The sequence below is a fragment of the Haliaeetus albicilla genome, chromosome 15, assembly GCF_947461875.1.
Source record: "Haliaeetus albicilla chromosome 15, bHalAlb1.1, whole genome shotgun sequence".
NCBI lineage: Eukaryota > Metazoa > Chordata > Aves > Accipitriformes > Accipitridae > Haliaeetus > Haliaeetus albicilla.
In genome coordinates, this window is record NC_091497.1 from 8,275,565 (window position 1) to 8,293,698 (window position 18,134).

An 18,134-nucleotide genomic window follows, 5' to 3' on the forward strand; every position below is an offset into this window, starting at 1 on the left:
TGGAGCAGTCCATGCCTGACCCACACTGGAGCAGTTTGTGAAGAACTGCAGCCCATGGGAAGGACCCATGTTGGAGAAGTTCATGGAGGACTGTCTCCCATGGGAGGGACCCCATGCTGGAGCAGGGGGAGAGTGTGAGGAGTCCTCCCCCTGAGGAGGAAGGAGCAGCAGAAACAACATGTGACAAACTGACCAGAACCCCCATTCCATGTCCCCCTGTGCTGCTGGGGGGGTTAGGCAGAGAATTTGTGGAGTGAAGCTCTGCCTGGGAAGAAAGGAGGGGGGGAAGGTGTTTTAAGATTTGGCTTTAATTTGATTGGCAGTAAATAGTTAATTTTCCCTAAGTCGACTCTGTTTTGCCCTTGACAGCAATTGGTTGAGTGATCTCTCCCTGTCCTTACCTCGACCCACGAGCCTTTTGTTGTATTTTTTCTTTCCCCTGTCTAGCTAAGGGGGGGGGGGGGGTGATAGAGCAGCTGCGTGGTGCTTAGTTGCTGTCTGGGGTTAATCTACAACAGCTGCTCACACTTAGTAAGATCTTAGCCACTATTTTTACCCTGGTGAAGGCCGAGGGAGAACAGCCATGTAAGTCCAAGCACAAGCAGAAGCACCGGGAGGTTTGGGGAGCGTCAGGGGAGGCAGCTGCTGTCCCCGCTCCGGGGTAACACCGCCCGGCCTCTCCTCAGCTGCGAGCGGCCACTGCCGCTGGAACGGCTCACGGGTAACGGCAGAGCCCCACAGCTGAAGCCTAAAGAGACCCTACGCAAAACTCAGACTCCTCAAGCAACCCTAGAATTATTAAAAAAATAACAGAAACGTCCCCACCTCAGGGAAGCGGCATTAACGCGGCTCCCGCGCTTGCGCGGCGGCGCGAGCCGCGCGGCGTGCCGCCCGCGCTCCGCCCCCAGCGCCGCGTGTCACCGCGCGAGCCTGGGCAGCCCCGCTATTTCTTTGGCGTCAGCCCCTGAGTGGTCTCTGGGCTGACCAATAGCCCAAGAGCGAGGGTACAGCACAGCCAATAGGAGCAAGGCGGAGGCCGTGTGGGCGGGGCGCACGCCGAGGCTGAGGGGGCTGTAGCCGCCCTGAGGGCTCCTCACCGCCCCGTTCTCCTCATGGCGGGCTGGCCGCTGCTGCCTGCCCTCCTCCTCCTCCTCGCCCTCCTGGGTGCCCAGCCGTGCTCTTGCGGCAGGGCTCCGGCCTCCTCCCAGTCCGTGACGGCCCGGCTGGCGGCGAAGTGGCCGGCGACCCCGCTGCTGCTGGAGGCGAGGTGCGTGCAGCCTCCTCCTCCTCCCCCTGCTGCTTTCCATGGCTGCCGCGGGGGGCCGTTCGGCCGGGGAAGGGGAGCAGCGGCGATACCTCCCCTGGCTGTCTCTTGGGGGTCGAGGGTGCCTCGCTAAGGGGCAGGAGGAGGGAGGGGTCCCTTTTTTCTCTCCGCTGCGCGGGCGGAGAGGGAAGGTGAGCTGTCGGAAAGGGATGGCTGCGTTTCTCTCCTCTCTTCCCCTGTGGGAGGGTGTGTCAAAGTACTTCTTTGGTATGAGGCTCAACTGTTTTCTCCCTTTGTTAAACGCTATGGGTGGTGCTGACAGGCTTTCTCACGTTTTAAGCGTGCTATTTCAATTGCTTTGTATTTAACCTACTCGGACGTTTTGCAGGTTAGGTTGAGAAGCAATGGGCCAATCTACGCCATCCCCTACCTTCCATTGCGTAACATCTCACCCCAATTAGCTTACTTTCACTCATGAATAAAATAATTTTGTGTAAAGGTATTAGTGAAGGTGTGAAGTTGTAGTAGTAAAACATGTCTTTTTTTTAAAAAGGTATTGTTAACTTGTAATCATAATTTCGAAATAAGAAGTGAAAATGTTTTCTAGTACTATGTGTTTGTGGCTCCCCTGCCAGTTTGGTTTAAAATCTTTGTTTTGTTTTTAAACTTATTTGCTGCTGTTTGGAGAACTCCCATGAAAGGGAGAATTGCAAGCATTTGTAATCAAAGGAGTGGCAAACTTCCAAAGTAGCAATTAGAAAACAATACACTCATGCTAGCAAGTAGATCTTTTTGGCAGACATAAGGAGGAAAAAAAGCAGCTGATGTTCCCTTAAGAAAAAGCACAAAAGTAACAAGTGTTACCAGTAAATGGAAGAATGATATTTGGAATAAAGCAAACCTTAACTTTTATGCTTTGTAAGGATTAACGCATCTTTGAAAGTGTGTCAGAGATTGGGGACCTACCCTGCATAGCAAAGTAGACATTGTCATTGATAAAAGCCTGTAACTTAATTAAAAAGTGTAACTTGACAGCATGTGTCTTCTTATTTGTATATTTAGCCACTATTAAATAAAGTTTGTGTGCTGAATTGATTTTATTTATAACTGTATATTGGAATACCTGTGGAAAAATAAAGTGAAAAATTGCATTTCTTTCTGTATCAGAGAATAGTCTGTTTGCAGCTCTGATTGTTGAGTTCAAATTGGTAGTATTTTGTTTAAAATTTCTTTTAACCAAAATATACTACTGCTCAGTGTTCTGTGGTACAGAGATGTTAGATGGTCATTGAATACTTAACACTTTGATGTTGTTATTTTAAACAACTGAAGGCTTTTACTGTGGTACATGTTTGGACAAAGTCAACCTATGGACAATTCATTTTTATTTTTAAACAGTGAATTTATTGCAGAAGATGGTAATGAGAAGTTTTGGCAGTTCTTGGAAACTGTACGAGAATTAACAGTTTATAAGCAAGGAGGTAAGTTAAACAGCATGCTAGTTTTAATATATTATCCTGCACTGCATTTAACTTTTAAACATCAAGCTAACACATTAACTAGTTCCAGTCAGGTAAAGCCTAACTCTTCCACTATTGCTTACTAGGTGGTTTTCTTTCAGAAAGTTGTAGCATATTTTCCCCTGAGAGCTCTACCTGTAGAGGAGATCTAAAAGCAAGGAAGACGAGATGGACTGAACTGCTGTTGCAATATGGTACAGAAATGTAAAGATTAAAGATACGTACCTTCTTACATGACTCAGCAAGAGCTTATAGGATATTCAGACTTCATGTTTTGTGTAAGATGGATGTTTGTAGGGGAGAGAATCCCACAAATAACTAAAATGAGAATGCTAGCTAAAGGAAAAAATGAAAAGAATGACCAAAAAAATGTTTAATACTTGTAGATGGCATAGAGATTGTTTTCTAGCAGCAATACTGGTGTTTTAGAATAAATGTTTATCACTGTCAGAATAGGATTAAAAAAAACTTGCATGTTTAGACAGAAGAATATTAAGGTGCTAGAAGTTTGGAGAGAAGAACAAACCATAAAATCCAGCAACCAAAGCATGAACGTGAGCCACCCCAGAAGATACCTTAGAGAGCGGTGTGCTAGAAATGACCGTGGTTATGAAAAATTTGGAAACCTACCAGGCTTTGCAATAGGCTGGTCAGTATTAGACCTACTTGGTAGGTCAGTAGATGAACGAGGTGAAAAAAGCTTCAAAACAAGGTAAGGCTGTTCCATTTTGCTCTTTACTTCATAGTAGTGCAGCAGTGTAGGCGTAAGCATGAGGACCTAACACTACCACTAGAAGAGACTTCAGGTAAATTGAATGTTAGTTAATAGTCAAAAGCTAAATTGTAGAAAAATCATGTAGGAAACAGCAGTGAGATGACATAAATGAATCCTTGTTATGTGAAAAATGCTGTATGTGGGAGGGAGAACTTGCGAAACAGCATGCTTCAACAATTGTGACTGACTGAATACAAGTCAAAAAGATTTTGGTGTGTCTATGTGGATAGGTCAGTGACAATGTTGTTTGAGTGCTCAGCAAGGCCCAAAGCAGCCAATAGACTTAAAAAATTACTAGGAAAATTACAGGGGCCTGCATGGTAAACAACATTTTGCTGCTTATGATTCCATGCGCTTTTGTGTTGAGTGAAGCATGATGTTCTACTTTACTGTCTCCCTGTATTTTCATTTCTTTAGAAAGGATATAGCAGAAGCAGAAGATGTACAAAGAACTATGACTATACTTGTGGGATATCAACTAGAGAGATAAAAAAACCACAAAAAAATTACTGTGAGCTGATGAAAACTGTGGATTGTCTGAGGTCAGAAGTACAAACAAAACCAGAGAGAATCGCTGAGAACAGTAGGCCTGGGTGGTGAATGCTGCTCAGAGCCATTCTGCATAAAGGCATGAGGACATGTAGAATGGAAGTAGGTGCAGAATTTGAGCTGTGGTCAGGTGCTAGTAGCATTTGTTCAGGCAAGTACTGTTGACTAATGCTGTTTAAGGTCTTTGTCAACGTACAGTGGCATGGGTTACACCCTCCACAAGGTTGTGAATGACACAAAACTGGGAGAAGAAGTTGAGAAGCTGGAGGGTAGGGCTGCCATTGGAGGGGCCCTGGCAGGCTGGAGTGATAGGCCAACAGAAACATTCGGAAGTTGAGCAAAGGTGCTTTACAGACTCCCACACATGGGCTGGAGTAATCTCAGCAACAGTACAACCTGGGCACTGGCTGACTACAAAGTGGTTTTTTTAGACACAGACATGGAGATTCTGGTTAACAGTGAGTTGCATTAAATTCTTATGCCTGAGAAGGCCAACTACGTGCTAGGCTGCATCAGCAAGAGTGTAGCCAGCAGGTCAAAAAAAATGATTATTCCACTGTATGTGGCACTTGTAGTACCTCTGGAGTTCTGGGCCGAGGTTGGGGCTCCCTGTTAAAAGAAAGACAAGAGATACTGGAGCAAGTCTAGAAGAGGATTACAACAATGGTTAGGGAATGGAGCAGACTTCTGATGAAAGGCTGAGAGAACTGGGTTTTATTCAACCTGAGGAAGGGAGGAGTAAGGATAGACCTTGTATCTTCAACTTCCTAATAGAAAGGCATAGAGAAGATGGAACCAGACTTTTCCTGAAGGTACACAGTAATATGAAAAAAATCCCCAGTGGGCACAAGTTGAAACATGAAAGTTTTGGTTAGATACTGGGGAAAATGTTTCAGCCATGGGGTTGAGTAAACACTGGAACAGGCTGCCACAGTAGGCTGGGGAATCTCCATTCTTGGAGATACTCAAAAGTCTACTGTATGAGGCCCTAAGCAGCCTAATACAGGGTTGAAATTGGATCTCCTCTAAGAAAAAGTTTGGATGATGTGACCTCCAGAAGTCACTTTTGACTTGATTTTTTTTTTTCTATGTGTGGTTTAGATGTAGCTGATATTGCCTTGAGACAAGACTGATGTATTAGATGATGTGTCAGGGTTTTTTATCAGCCATCTCTTGTTTGCTTGCTCGGACCAACTTTCCAAGCAACTTGAAGATTTAGTGACGTTTATGATTAGTGACACAGGTGTCTGAAATTAGCTGTTAACTACATACTTTACCTGCTTCACCTGGATAAACTCTGTGTGATTGAGAATAAATAAATTACCAGTAGGATTATCTGCATGGCTTATCTTGCCAATGAAGTAGTAGATGCTTGTAGTGGGGAACCCTGAGAATGTACTAAAATATTACTTTAATTAAGCATATTAAGCAATTGATGTGTGTATTTATCATTATGGCCAACAAACTCCTCTGTTTATAATGCAGGAAAATTTAACATTCTGGCAGGAAGTGGTTTTCCTAAAAGTCAATTCATTGGGGTAGTATTATACAAGCAAACCAATGCTCTTTATGAACAGGATGAGAAGGAAAGATTCAGTTTTAGAGGAAAAGAAAGTAGTTATTTAATGACAAAATTACATCAATATTGATTCTTCCAACTTAGGAGCATCTTGTTGCTGTTGACTGAAGTCAACATACTAAGTATAGAATAGAAATATTATGAGCATCATGGCTATCTAGCAATAGTTAAGCTACTTTCGGTAGGGAAGTCTGCGTTAGACATCTGCAATAAAATGGTCAGCTAGAGTGAAGAATACTGATCCTGAAATACTGGAGTGGCACAGCTCCTGAGAGCTGTATAATAGTATACTTCTGAGGAGAAGTTGTTTCTCTGGATGGTGTGGAACGGGTTCTGTCTTAGCTGTTGGATGTCAAGATACATTGATGTAGAGGGATGTTCATGATGCATTAAGGCTGAAGTTAAAATAACTGCTTGAGCAAATTAAAGGATCTGGCTTAAAAAGGTTTGGTTGGGGTGGTTGACTCTTCAGTTCTGCTCTGGATGATATCAAAGAGCAAGTAGGATGGATAACTGGGAAATAAAAGCCTTGTTGTTTTTAAATAGAAACATTTTCATGGAAGATAAAGAATTACTAGATTTGAAGCTGAAAAACTGGGTTTGTAGGATAATTGGATGATAGATTTATATCCTAACCTACTGTTGAATATTTCAGAAGAGTTAGGAAGTATTAAAGCTAAAAGGCAATGTAAAAAAATCAAATACTGTGGCTTTTTTTTTTTTTAAATCATCCCTTGGATGATTTCTAATCTGTTGCTTATCAGTTCTCACCAGTTGTTGTATGGTGGTGTATTTGGTTGTTTTAACATTTTCTTTAGTATGAACTTAAATCAATTTGGGCATCATTGAGATTATACACTATGGAAAAACATCAAAAAGTTAATGATGGGATACACTCAATTAGAGCAAGGTCTTCAGGTAGCACGAACAACATTGTGTATGTCTACTTAATATGCAACATACTTGCCACCAGGCTTGTGGAAGATTTGGAACTGCAGATGAGGCTATTTTAGGCTGCGTGTATGTTATAAAGAAATCAAAGCTGCAAAAATTTCATATTAAAACCAGCACAGTTACAAAACACTGAAGATTGCATTTTAAACTTGCTGCTGCTTTTATATCTCAAAAGGTTAATTTAGGAACACAGAATGAAGGTAAGTAGCCAGTTCCCTGCCGACTAATTATAGCTTGAGTGTTTACTGTCTTCCCAAGCGGTTCAGTTTATCTATTGCCTTTTCAGTAGCCTCTTAAATATATTTAAAAAAAAAACCAAACAAAAAACCATGCAAACGCATTAATAGGGAAACTATTTCCCCTTTAAAAAAACTAACAGTATATTACATATAAACAACAATCATGCAAATTATTTGTTGTGATCTAGAAGACTACACATTATTCACAACTAAATTAGATAAATATTTTTTATCTACGTATCAACCTTAAAGATTCAAGAGGAATCAGTTTCACAAGCATGCACTTCTATAATAGTCATACAATAAAGTATTCCCTCTCTATTGGCATCCTGCTTGAATGTCATAGGGATTTCACTGGCCTGTGATTGCTTGAACTGCTGTTACCTGGGATCTCTAATTCCATAGCTGATCTATAGATACGGATACACACATCTATGCAGTTGGAACACTCCCATCCCTCAAAATAATGATGCCAGCACCCGGTGCTCTTCTGACTAATTGTGTCTCTTATGTTTACTCTCCCTACCTCCTGTGCCTCTGCTTTGAATTCTCCTGTGGGCCACCAGCATATATTCAGTTTAATTTTGTGCTGCGTGTGCAGGGATCTGAGGAGCTGTGATCTAGACCTTTACTTTCCTTTTGTGACTGTCCCGGTTGTCTCCTTTTAATTATTTTTAATTTACCTGTGATGCGAGATACTGCTGTAGATTGTGGATAGTAAATGTCAATGTTTAAATATGAGTCTGCTAGGCTAGCTGTTCAGTTCTTGTAGTCAATCTAATCAATTTGGCTACAGGAGTTGAGAGCTACTTAGCTGACAAATTTAGGCATCTTTAGAGCGAACTAAATAGCTTTTCAGGTTTTGTTGGCTGCTGGGCTATATCTCTTTCGGCTAAAGTGGAAAGTTTACAGATATGTAGCTCGTACGCTTGTGTTCAGATGTCTGAAATCTGGAGCTGTATCCTATTAATGTTGTCCCATTTATTTATTTTTAAATCAACTTTGTTAATGAATTTAGTGGTAATATGCTATCATGCAGCATTTATGACCAGAAACATCTGTCTTCATCGTTCCCTGTAACATCCTAAGAAATTTATTATGACTTCTACTCTTCAGTATAGAGTGCAGTGTTAAAATGTGACTGGAGGGCAAGTAGTTATCAAGTTTCAAGGAGCAAATGCTGTGTGAAACCATAGTTCTGTATGTAATAAACTTTAAAAAATGGTTTGGGGTTAGGTGGATTGTATAGCATTTGATGTGGATTAGTTTATCTTGCTGAAGTTTAAAGTAGTTTAAAGTTGTAGTGTGAATGAAGCCAGTAGTGTTAATATAAATTGAAGTAGTAGGAGTGGATGCATGATTTGATAAATGTAACCTTGTCAATATGTTATACAATAATTTTTTGAAGGCTCGTGACAAATTATCCTTTTTTTTTTACTTACTAAAATCATCACTATCTTAAACGTCTTCCAGAGCAAAAATGTCAGCTCTTTTATATACAGCAGTGGAAGCACAGCTGGAATTTATAAGCCAAATAATTTAAAGACCTGTGGTAAAAGTATTTTATTGAGGCAGTATCTTTAGAATTGTGTATTTAATAAGTCTTCATTGTGTTCAATAGGATGTTATTTGGGGCTGAGTGGAAAGGTAGAAATTTCAGATCGAATTTTTATTTTGGTGGAGATAATTTGAAGAAAATTTGCAAGTATAGTTATTGGAAAGATATTTCAGTATGGAAGTATTTGTCACTTCAGATTTGTTTATGTTCACTGCTTGGAATGTGTGAAGCCAAATTTATCTCATTTGAGTTCTGCCAGGGCTATGCGTAAGTTTAGAAAACGTAGAAGAGATTGAGTTTTTTGTCCATTGAATTTAAAGTTAGACAGTAACCAGAATATACACTTTACAGGAAGGTAGCTTTCTGGAAATGCAGATCATGCCCTTTTGTAATCTTAAGATTTTATTTTGTTTTCTAGTGAACGACAGCAAACTCAGCCTTTTTAAATAATGAAGGAGGAAAAGGCAGAAAGGAGATCCTAGAGGCTTTGAGAAGAAAAGTTTAGGGGTTGTAAAGACAAAAGTGAGAGGATAGGAGGTGCTTAGTTACGAAAATTGTATACAGAACTGCTGGGAGCAGTTGATGGGTATTTCCAAAGCTATGGCTTGCAGGGCTATTGTATGTGGTCTAATGTTTTGCTGGAACCTAGGCCATGGTGAGGGAGTGGCATTCTGATTGCTGCACTCATCATTTGATTCGAGTACTTCTGAGATCTACTGCACCTGAGGCAGGTAAAATCTGGCAGGTTAAATCATGTGAGATGATTTTCACACCGTGTAAAAATTCAGTGCCAGTTAGGACCCCTAAAGGGGTTTCCTACGGGGACGATTGTTCTACTTTCACAGCAAGAGCACCTTTAAGTTAAGGTGTTGACCTAAGAACACACATAAATTCAAGCTGGACAGCTAGAAGGGTTCCCCCCTGCAACTCAGTTTCTCTTTGCTGCAAATTTTCACCTTTGTAGGAGAATATTTGAATTACACTTGAAAAAGATTTTGAGTCACTGCAGTTTCCAGATAGTATCTATCAATGTAAGTAAAATATATGCTGAGTACATAGATTTTGGGGGTGGGAGGGGGGGCCATAAGTTAGCAGTTCTGGACTGCTTCATGTGTGTTTCAGCTGTTCCTCCTGTGGAAGAGCAACCTCTGGGACAGGGGTGGTGTGCAGTGCTTGGTATGGTCACAGCTTTGGTTTTCTGACTCTTATTTGTTTGTGTTCAAGAATATCATATAGTACAGCGTGTACAGCCTGATTTAAAATTTTGGTGAGCATTATTCCTTAAACAGATACAGGCCTTTTTCACAACTTGGTAAAACAGTATTACAACCCCTTTCTAATTAGGCTTCTTTACCTCCCAGTCCAAGGACAGCATGGGAATATTCACTTGAACATGTCTCTAGAAGAAGAAATTAAGGTTAATTGTTTCCAACCAATGTTCTTTATTATCACTTCTGTCATTCCCAGACACCATCCACCTTCCTTCTTACTTGGAGTCCTAATGTTGGCCCTGAGAAGGTGAGATATGCAGGGCGGAGGGAAGCCAATTCACATGTTGTATCCATTCTCATACTCTTGTTTATCATGTATCTTTAAGGAAGAAATAGGATATGTAAGAGTAGCCCGAAGAATGTCACCTTTAGAAGATTTTTATTTATTTAAGTTGCATGGTTGGAGTGTTCCAAGACTAAATGTGAGGAAATTGTTTGTAAAATAATGCTGGTTGAAAGTAAGTAACCTTCAAAATTTGCATTAAAAGACTAGCATAAGTTTGGCAAATAGAAATGAATGAATAAGCTCTATTCAAGACTTTCTGTATGGGTCTGCAGAGAGACACTGTCTTGAGTAGATTTTTATATTGCTGAAAATGATTTAGATGTTATCTAGTGCTGTTGCGCTCACTTTTGTTGTATATATGTTGCATTAGGCCTTTAGAATTGGCAGTAAAGGAAACAATTATCAGTGGACACTATTCAAGGCTTTTGAACTGCCAAGCAGTGTTAATGTAATATTTGCCTATTATGTAGTACAGGTAGATATGCCATATCATTTATGGCTAAATACTAAAAGTTTGGTTTTGTTTTTTTTCTTCAACAGATTCAGAGCATTCCTATTACAATTTAATCTTGAAGAAAGCAGGACAATTTTTATCCAATTTGCAAATCAATCTATTGAAGTTTGCACTTTCCATACGGGCATATTCTCCAACTGTTCAGATGTTTCAGCAGGTGACTATATTATCCGATATATTTGGTACATGATTTTATGTGCTATTTTGGCTGCCAAGTAAAGAATGTTCATCATTACAGTTCAGTAAAATATATGGCAACATTATCTGGAATCAAACATGATCCATTTATAAAGGTGATGCTTTATAAACTGATTATATTGACAGGAACAAATATTCATGTTTAATTGTATGGATAGCATTATTTTCAGGGTAGAATTTTTGGAATTGGTCATTTTTAAAACTAGAATTGTGGGGCTTTTTTGCATTGCTTTAAATAATCCTATGGGAATTCAGACATTCTCAAAGTAGGAAATTTCCTGTACCTTCAAGTCATTTATATTTGTTATTTAGTGGACTTCTCATCTCTCATTGTTTTAGTATTTGAAAAGTTGAAAGCTAGAATAGTCAAATACCTGCTTTGTTAATGAAAAAGTGGGAGGACATAAATTCGCTGTGCCTCTAGCCTAAAACTGCTTCTCCTTTTAGCAATGCCACCTTCAAAATAAAGTCAAAAATCCATGTTTCTGAAAGGTAATAAGCTGTAATAAAGTTAGGGGGTTTTGCAAGTGTTCTCTGGAGGAATATCGTCATGTCAGATTCATATCTTTTCATTTTTATCTTTCAGCTTGTGAATCCAGAGTCATTGACATGCAGTCATATGATTCCCACTTTACATGGGAAAAGCTGAATAGAGTTCAACTCTCCTTCCCCCTCCCTAAAGGGAGGCGGGGGGGAAGTGGGAACAAGAGAGAACCAAAAATTGACGTTTATTGGTTAGCAGTCAAATCTTTGTACATTAACATGATTGCTGATAGCAACTAAAATTAAAAATATCTCAGAGTACAGGCTGTGATTTCAGCTTGTGGAGGAGATTTGTCAGCCCTGTATTTACAGAACATAAATGGACTTGCATTTTCTGGAGTATGACTGCATTTGATAGACTACATTTCACAAAGCTTATAAGGTCTTAATCTTCTAATATTTTCCATTACTTTTTTCACATGTACCCAATTTTGAATGGGCTTAATTAGAAACATAACTCAATGGCAGCTGTTAAGTTATTTTAATCAAAGGGATGTGAGTTTAAGTTGAAGTGCAATCAAAGCATTCTGGTTGAGTATAATTGTTGAAATATTAGATTGCAGCTGATGAACCTCCACCAGAAGGCTGCAGTGCATTTGTGGTTATCCATGAGAAGCACACCTGTAAGACTAACGAAATAAAAAAGCTGCTGAAGAAGGCTACTAGGAGGTAAATGTAATGATCTGTTTTAAGAGGAAAAATAGATTACTAAGGAGGAAAATGTATTATTGTGTATATACTTGTACTATTTTGAAATGTTATGTTCTACTTACTTGATAATGCCAAGCGCATAAATTCCTGTTTACTGGATATTTAAAGACATTTCAATTTAAAGTATACATAATTTTAAAAGAGTTACTTTCAGTTTTGAAATATTTTAAACACTTACTGCGATGAGAATTCATCAATTATGAATCAAAGTAGGGTTTTAAAATAAAATAATAGAGCTTTGCTCCTCTAACAACATGGATAATTTTGTATTTTTTCCCTTTTTTTGGTATAGGATAGTCAAGTTTAAGTTACAATGTACTTTCTATACCAACTTACCATGTAATGTGTCTGAGACAGTACTTCTGCTGACAGACCTTTCTACATAGTCAGTGCTGCTGCATTTGAGGTTTTCTGGATTGTAAGGGCTTGGCATAGGAGTGGAAGAGGAGTCTATCTCAGCTGGCATAACCTTTCCTCACCTTGCGCTAGGCTTCACACCTATCAAACCTTTCTGCAGGCTTTTTCCTGTGGAAACTAGCATCAATCCAGAATGAATTTGGGCCATGAAATAAAATATATAGAACCTATTGAAATAACAAATAATAAAATAATGAAAGCAAAATGTTTAATCTCTATAAAAAAAGAATTCAGTTGTATTTTTTCAAGACCTGTATGTAACGTTTGTTTGTTTGTTTTTCCTGCAATGGTCAAGGACACTGTAATGTACACTTGTGTCCATACCCTCAACCACTTCATAGAGATAAGTAGAGGTGAAAGATGATTTAGTAGGGCATATTTCTTGGATTTTGCTTTCTATCAAATATAAATTGGGAAAAAAACTATGAATTTGTCTTTTGGGGGATGGTTGCTTCTGAAAACAATTTTGTGTTCTACATGTGTGATTTATGGTATTTTCTAAGTCCATTGATACAATTATAATCTACTACATCATTGTCTTTTACTTATTCAATAGCCAGGGTTTTTGCAAAAACACTTCACTGTCTAGTTTGCAGTGTCCCATTTTTAACTATTACATTCTGCCTAACGAATGTCTCTTACTTTCTTACATAAATTATTTGTACTGTATTTTGGCTTTTAAAATTATGTTGAATTCTTTGGGTCATATATTAAGCATCATGAGACCTTAACATTTTATCACGATGTCTGAATATACTCTTCTTCTAAAGCAGTTAACTGGATTCAGCACATTGTCCTTTCTGGAGATACTATCCCCAAATTTACAATTTTTCTGGAAAATCAATACCAAATAATAGAATCCTGAAGTATTCAGAATTGAAAGTGTTCGACTTCTAGGGATCATTGAGAACTCAAAACAAAACTGAAGGTCTTTATATTATATTGTTCTTGTGTTTTGGATAGTTTTGTGTGCACCAGTCACATTACAACCTTCAGAGCTGCAGGGACAAGATTTTGATAAATTTCCTCTCCTTCTCCCCACCCTAAAAGTAGTTGCATCACTCAAATATTTAGAGTTCGTGGAGCTAGACTTTGAGAAAAACATGTTCACCTTCAGGTAATTTTTTCCACTATTATTTCCAGTTGTACTCTGGGTAGCAGATGCTTTTCTTTCATTTGTGTTGGAGCTTTTTAGCCTAGGTCATATAGATAGGGCTGTGCTCCTGTTCTTTCTTTTCTATATGATGAACAACTGATATATGGGACAGTGTGCCATCTCACTGTTAGTTCCTCTAAACCAGTCATTATTCTTCTCTGTGTCTTTTATGAAAAGAGATCTCTTTGTTTTATTGATTCCTTTTTTATTTCAAACTGTTTCCCTTTATTTTCTTTTTCTGTCTTCTGTCTGTCATGACTCTTCCACTTGAGCCAGGCCAACTTAAGTTGTGCCCTAAGTTCTCCATATTTGATAAGGACACTAGAAATGTTCCATTTTTAGGGATGATAGCTGCAAATCTCACTGGAAGAGAAAGAAGAGGCTGCAGCATTATTTTGTCCAGATCCATGAGCTCAACCTGAGATCCAGAAAGTCTCAGGCACTTTGGACTCAGGAGAGCCCAAATAGTCTGCATGTCAAGGTCAAGGTTTTGCTTCATCCTTCATGGAGCAGCTACTGTGATTTGGTCCGTTGCCATTTCAGCCATGTTGCAATGGACTGCATGGCTCTAATCGGAAGTATTTTGTGTGGAGGTGCAATGGCCTGCTCAAGGCCTCTGGATGTGTCAAAGAATCTTCAGTGATTAAATGGTTGGGATTGCTTATCTTGCTAACTGTCAAAAACACAACACTAAGATTTCTGGGGCTGTTGCTGCCAAGAGCAGAAGCACTGATGGGAGTCACATTTTCCTCGAAAAAATCAGTGCCTTAGAAGGTTTGTCAGTACGCATGTCTGCTGTCTTCTGACTGTCACATTCCTTCTGCGTCCCATCTTGGCAACTATCTAGGCAAGCATACAGTTGCCTGTACTACCCTAGTGACTGGTTAGTGAGTGGAGTGCTGAACTCCATATCCATGTATATTTTTTGTCTTTTTTTGTCTGCCCAACTGCTGTTGCTTCCCTTTAAGGCAGCCTTCTCAAGAAAATCTCTTATGGCAGGAAATTAATTAGCTTTCAGCTGTAAGAGTAAGAGACTCAAGTCCTTCTCACTACTCTTCAGTGCCAAAGAGGAACAGAGAACAGAGGCTTATCTTGGATTTACAGGGGCTGAATGCTTTAATTCTCCAATCCAAGGTCATTATGGTAGCACTATGCAGTGTTATTTCACTGCAGCACTTAATTTTTTAGTGAAGCATATCATTATAGTATAAAACGCTTCCTTTGAGACTGTCAGTGTTCAAGAAAGTCATGGCAGCACTTGGTACCCACCTTTTGAGAACAGCAGTCATTCTGCTATACCTAGGTGACTAGTTAAGAAAAGAGAAGCTCCCTTGATTTAGGTTTTAAACTCTCTGTAAGTGACTGTGGCCATTCTTGTCTCTCTGGATATGAGAAGGAAGTTGCGCAGGTCACATCCCATATGTGTGCTTTTACTGGGTCAAATCTGGATCTGTTCTTGAACAGAGCTTACCCATTCAAGAGTTGTTTCAGACTCCCTGATGACCCCTTGTCTGCCTTGTCTTGTGATGACAGTGGCAAAGCTTGCTTGATATTTCTGTGACTCATGGCTGTGTGCACCCAAGTAAGTTCTTAAACCAGGCCCCTCCTTTTGTCTCTGCCGTATAAGTGTTGTTACACCTTTCCAGTATGACTTTTCAGTGAGCATCTACTACACACATTTCTGTAGTGTGTGTTGGGTTAGAGTTTCTGAACTTGTCTTGGAGAGGTTTGGAGGGAGTTTACTGGTCTTTCAAGTGTCACTCTGCAAAGACAACTTTGAAAAAGAAGTGTACTCATCAATAATTAGCACCTGGTGTATATTGCTCAGTCATATCCTCTGTTACTTTTCCATCTTTCCCAGGTTTTATTCAAAAGATGTTTGCAGTTACCTAAGAAATCATTGCAGGTATAGAAAGTGTAAGTTTTCTAGTCATGGCTTTCAACAAGGAGGGTAGGTAAGGCAGTCAAAATTTGCAAAATTAGCTAAATTAACAGAGCTTGATGGTGTTACAGAAGTATAAGCCCAGTTAGTTTCCATGTGTGTTAGCAGCTTTCTCAAACGTCACTGCATATCCTTCTGCTACTGTTACTGATTGCTCTGTACATTTCTAATAGATGTAATGAGCCATTTAAATTAAAAGCTTCAAGCTGTAACTGTTACACAAAATCTCAGTGCTATGCTTTTCATTTGCTCTGTGTTGTGATTTGATAAAATATATTAAAATTTTTTATAGTTGGTGCTGATTTTTCTAAGACTTTAATTTGCAAATTTGGTGTTCTAAGCTCATTTGTGAGCAATCATGATTATTTTGTATTTTAACATGGCTTGTATACTTTTAGCATATAAGCCCGTACTAGTTTTTTTCAATTATGAAGTAGAAAAACTGCCACTGTTTCAATTTCTTTTCTGAATATATAATATCACAATTATTTGTTTTTAAAACCAGACCCAGGCCATATCTTTTTAAGGCAGATCATAAATTCCCAACTCTCAAAGAGGATGGCCCAGTGGTTGTTCTTTACGCAGAAATGGGTACGAAAGACTTTGTCAAATTCCACAAGATTTTATCTGAGAAGGCGCAAAGGGAGGAAATTGTTTATGTTCTCCGACATTATGTTCAGGTATGCAATTCAAATTAACATTGATTCAGTAAACTGTTAGTATTCTGTCTTTATTTTGCTTGCTTTTTGACAAAACACATTTTCTACATTTATTTTTGCATTTGCCTAAATCATATACAATATATATTTTAATTTTAAAACTTTCTAGGTGAAATGATTCACCTCATACAAACTTGGAAGCTGGGAAAGCATGATAATATTATCTAATCCTGCATGCAAGCACTGTTTGCATCACTGATCTTGAAATATCTCTTTTTTTGGTTATATGTCTGGTTTTTGTATGTTGTATGAAGATCTTGGGTGAATTTTGGTGCAGCAGACTGAACATATTAGTAACAAGAATTAGAAAAATGGGAAGTAGAATAGAAAATCGAGTTGAAAAATAATTATAATTTTATATATTCTCAGTATAATCTCATTGTACTACATTGAACTACTTGTTTATTGTACTACAGCATCATGGGCTATCACAGTCAACATCATTGACCAGTTTTTTGATGCTTGTATTCCACAATGTCAGCATTTTAAACATAATGTTTCTGAATGCTCTTCTTAACTTACTCTTCTCCCTGGAAACAAAACAAGACAAGTACCAGTATGTGGAATTACATTGTCCCCAGTTCTGGTTATTGGAAGGTTTTTGTAATTTATATTCAAAGTACAGCTCTTAAATAGTGTGGTTAATACAAGAATAATCTGATGGAGTGAGAGGTTGCTGTGCTTTATGTGGACTGGGCATTTCACGGAGATGAGATCCATAGTTTACATATGACTTTTGAGCTGTTTGCTCACAGTAACGAAATAGAGAATTTCAGGAAACCAGTCTTAAATTCTAAGTTTTTACTGAACTTTATATTCTTTTATGCACTTTTGTTTCAATTAAATACCTACAGGCTCCTTGCTCTGACCGGCTTATGCACCATGGTCCCCGCAAATGCATGTTGTCTTCCTTCCTGCACTTTTTCTATCTTCAGACTGCTCTTCCCTTTTCTTCCTTCCTCACAACCTTCGTTTTTATCCTTTGGTTCCCACTGAAACAGGTTCTTCCTCCTTTTTTACATTAAATGCCAGAAGAGGGAGCATTGAGAGCAGAAGAGGTACAGCCTGTGCTGTCAATTTTCTTTTTTGCCAGTGTCACCGACACTGCTTAGAGAGTGCAGCGCTCTCTCTGCGTTGAGACTTGCCCCAGCCTTGCTGGGTTTTCAGTTGTGGGCTGGAGGAGTCTCAGTACAGAATGATTCTTAGAAATTGCAAGCTAAAGCTGACAGGTTTTCAAGAAATTGCTGCTGTGCATGTGCAAATTGCATTTTGGAAAGGGGATTTTCATACATTTTGGGCAAATTAGGGCACATTTTCAGAAATAAGTATGCTTTGAGTAATTACACTATTGAATGTCAAACTTCCACTCCAAAGTTAGAAATAGTTGTTTGTTTTTAGTAAGTGGCAATCTGTTTTTAATACTGATACTTTAATACATTTTCTTAATCCTCCTTGCAGAAAGTGATTAACTCTTTTGTCAAAACTTTTTTAAAGAATCAGGCAGAAATAGAGATTTTCCTCCTAACATGCTGAAAGTCTGGCAAGATGAATAACAGTTTAAAATGTGAATTATAAGGCATCAATAATTATTTAGGGTGCTACCAGCTCTGCCTGTTCTAGTCCTTCTTCCAATGTTGTGTGAAGAGACTACAGTTTTGACACAGCATTTTTGTGGTCTGCGGGAGATAAAGGAAGTTCTTACTTTCTGTTACACATCTTCTCAATGGACTGTCAATATGGCTTACATGACTCTTGTAATTTGTTTAGTGTATCATTTTGTACTTTGAATCATAAATTGAAAGATGAATTTAAATTACGACTGTCATAACATTTTAAAGTTACAGTATTAGATATTGTTAATCTCTTATAAATAAATTTTTTAAGGGTTTGTTTTTTGTTTGTTTTTTGTTGTTGTTGTTCTGTTAAAATAATATCATCA

The 18,134-nt window shown here is 38.7% G+C and overlaps 1 protein-coding gene across 1 annotated transcript in view; it reads left to right on the top strand.

Annotated features, from left to right (window-relative positions):
* The first annotated feature begins 1,044 nt into the window (after nt 1-1,044).
* Nucleotides 1,045-18,134, top strand: part of UGGT2 (UDP-glucose glycoprotein glucosyltransferase 2) — an 88,311-nt gene continuing 71,221 nt past the window's right edge. The window contains exons 1-5 of the mRNA XM_069802453.1: nt 1,045-1,267; nt 2,663-2,745; nt 10,536-10,666; nt 11,807-11,919; nt 15,982-16,156. Of these exons, the coding sequence (XP_069658554.1) occupies nt 1,113-1,267; nt 2,663-2,745; nt 10,536-10,666; nt 11,807-11,919; nt 15,982-16,156 (657 nt within the window). The 5' untranslated portion in view covers nt 1,045-1,112. The remainder of the gene's footprint in view (nt 1,268-2,662; nt 2,746-10,535; nt 10,667-11,806; nt 11,920-15,981; nt 16,157-18,134) is intronic.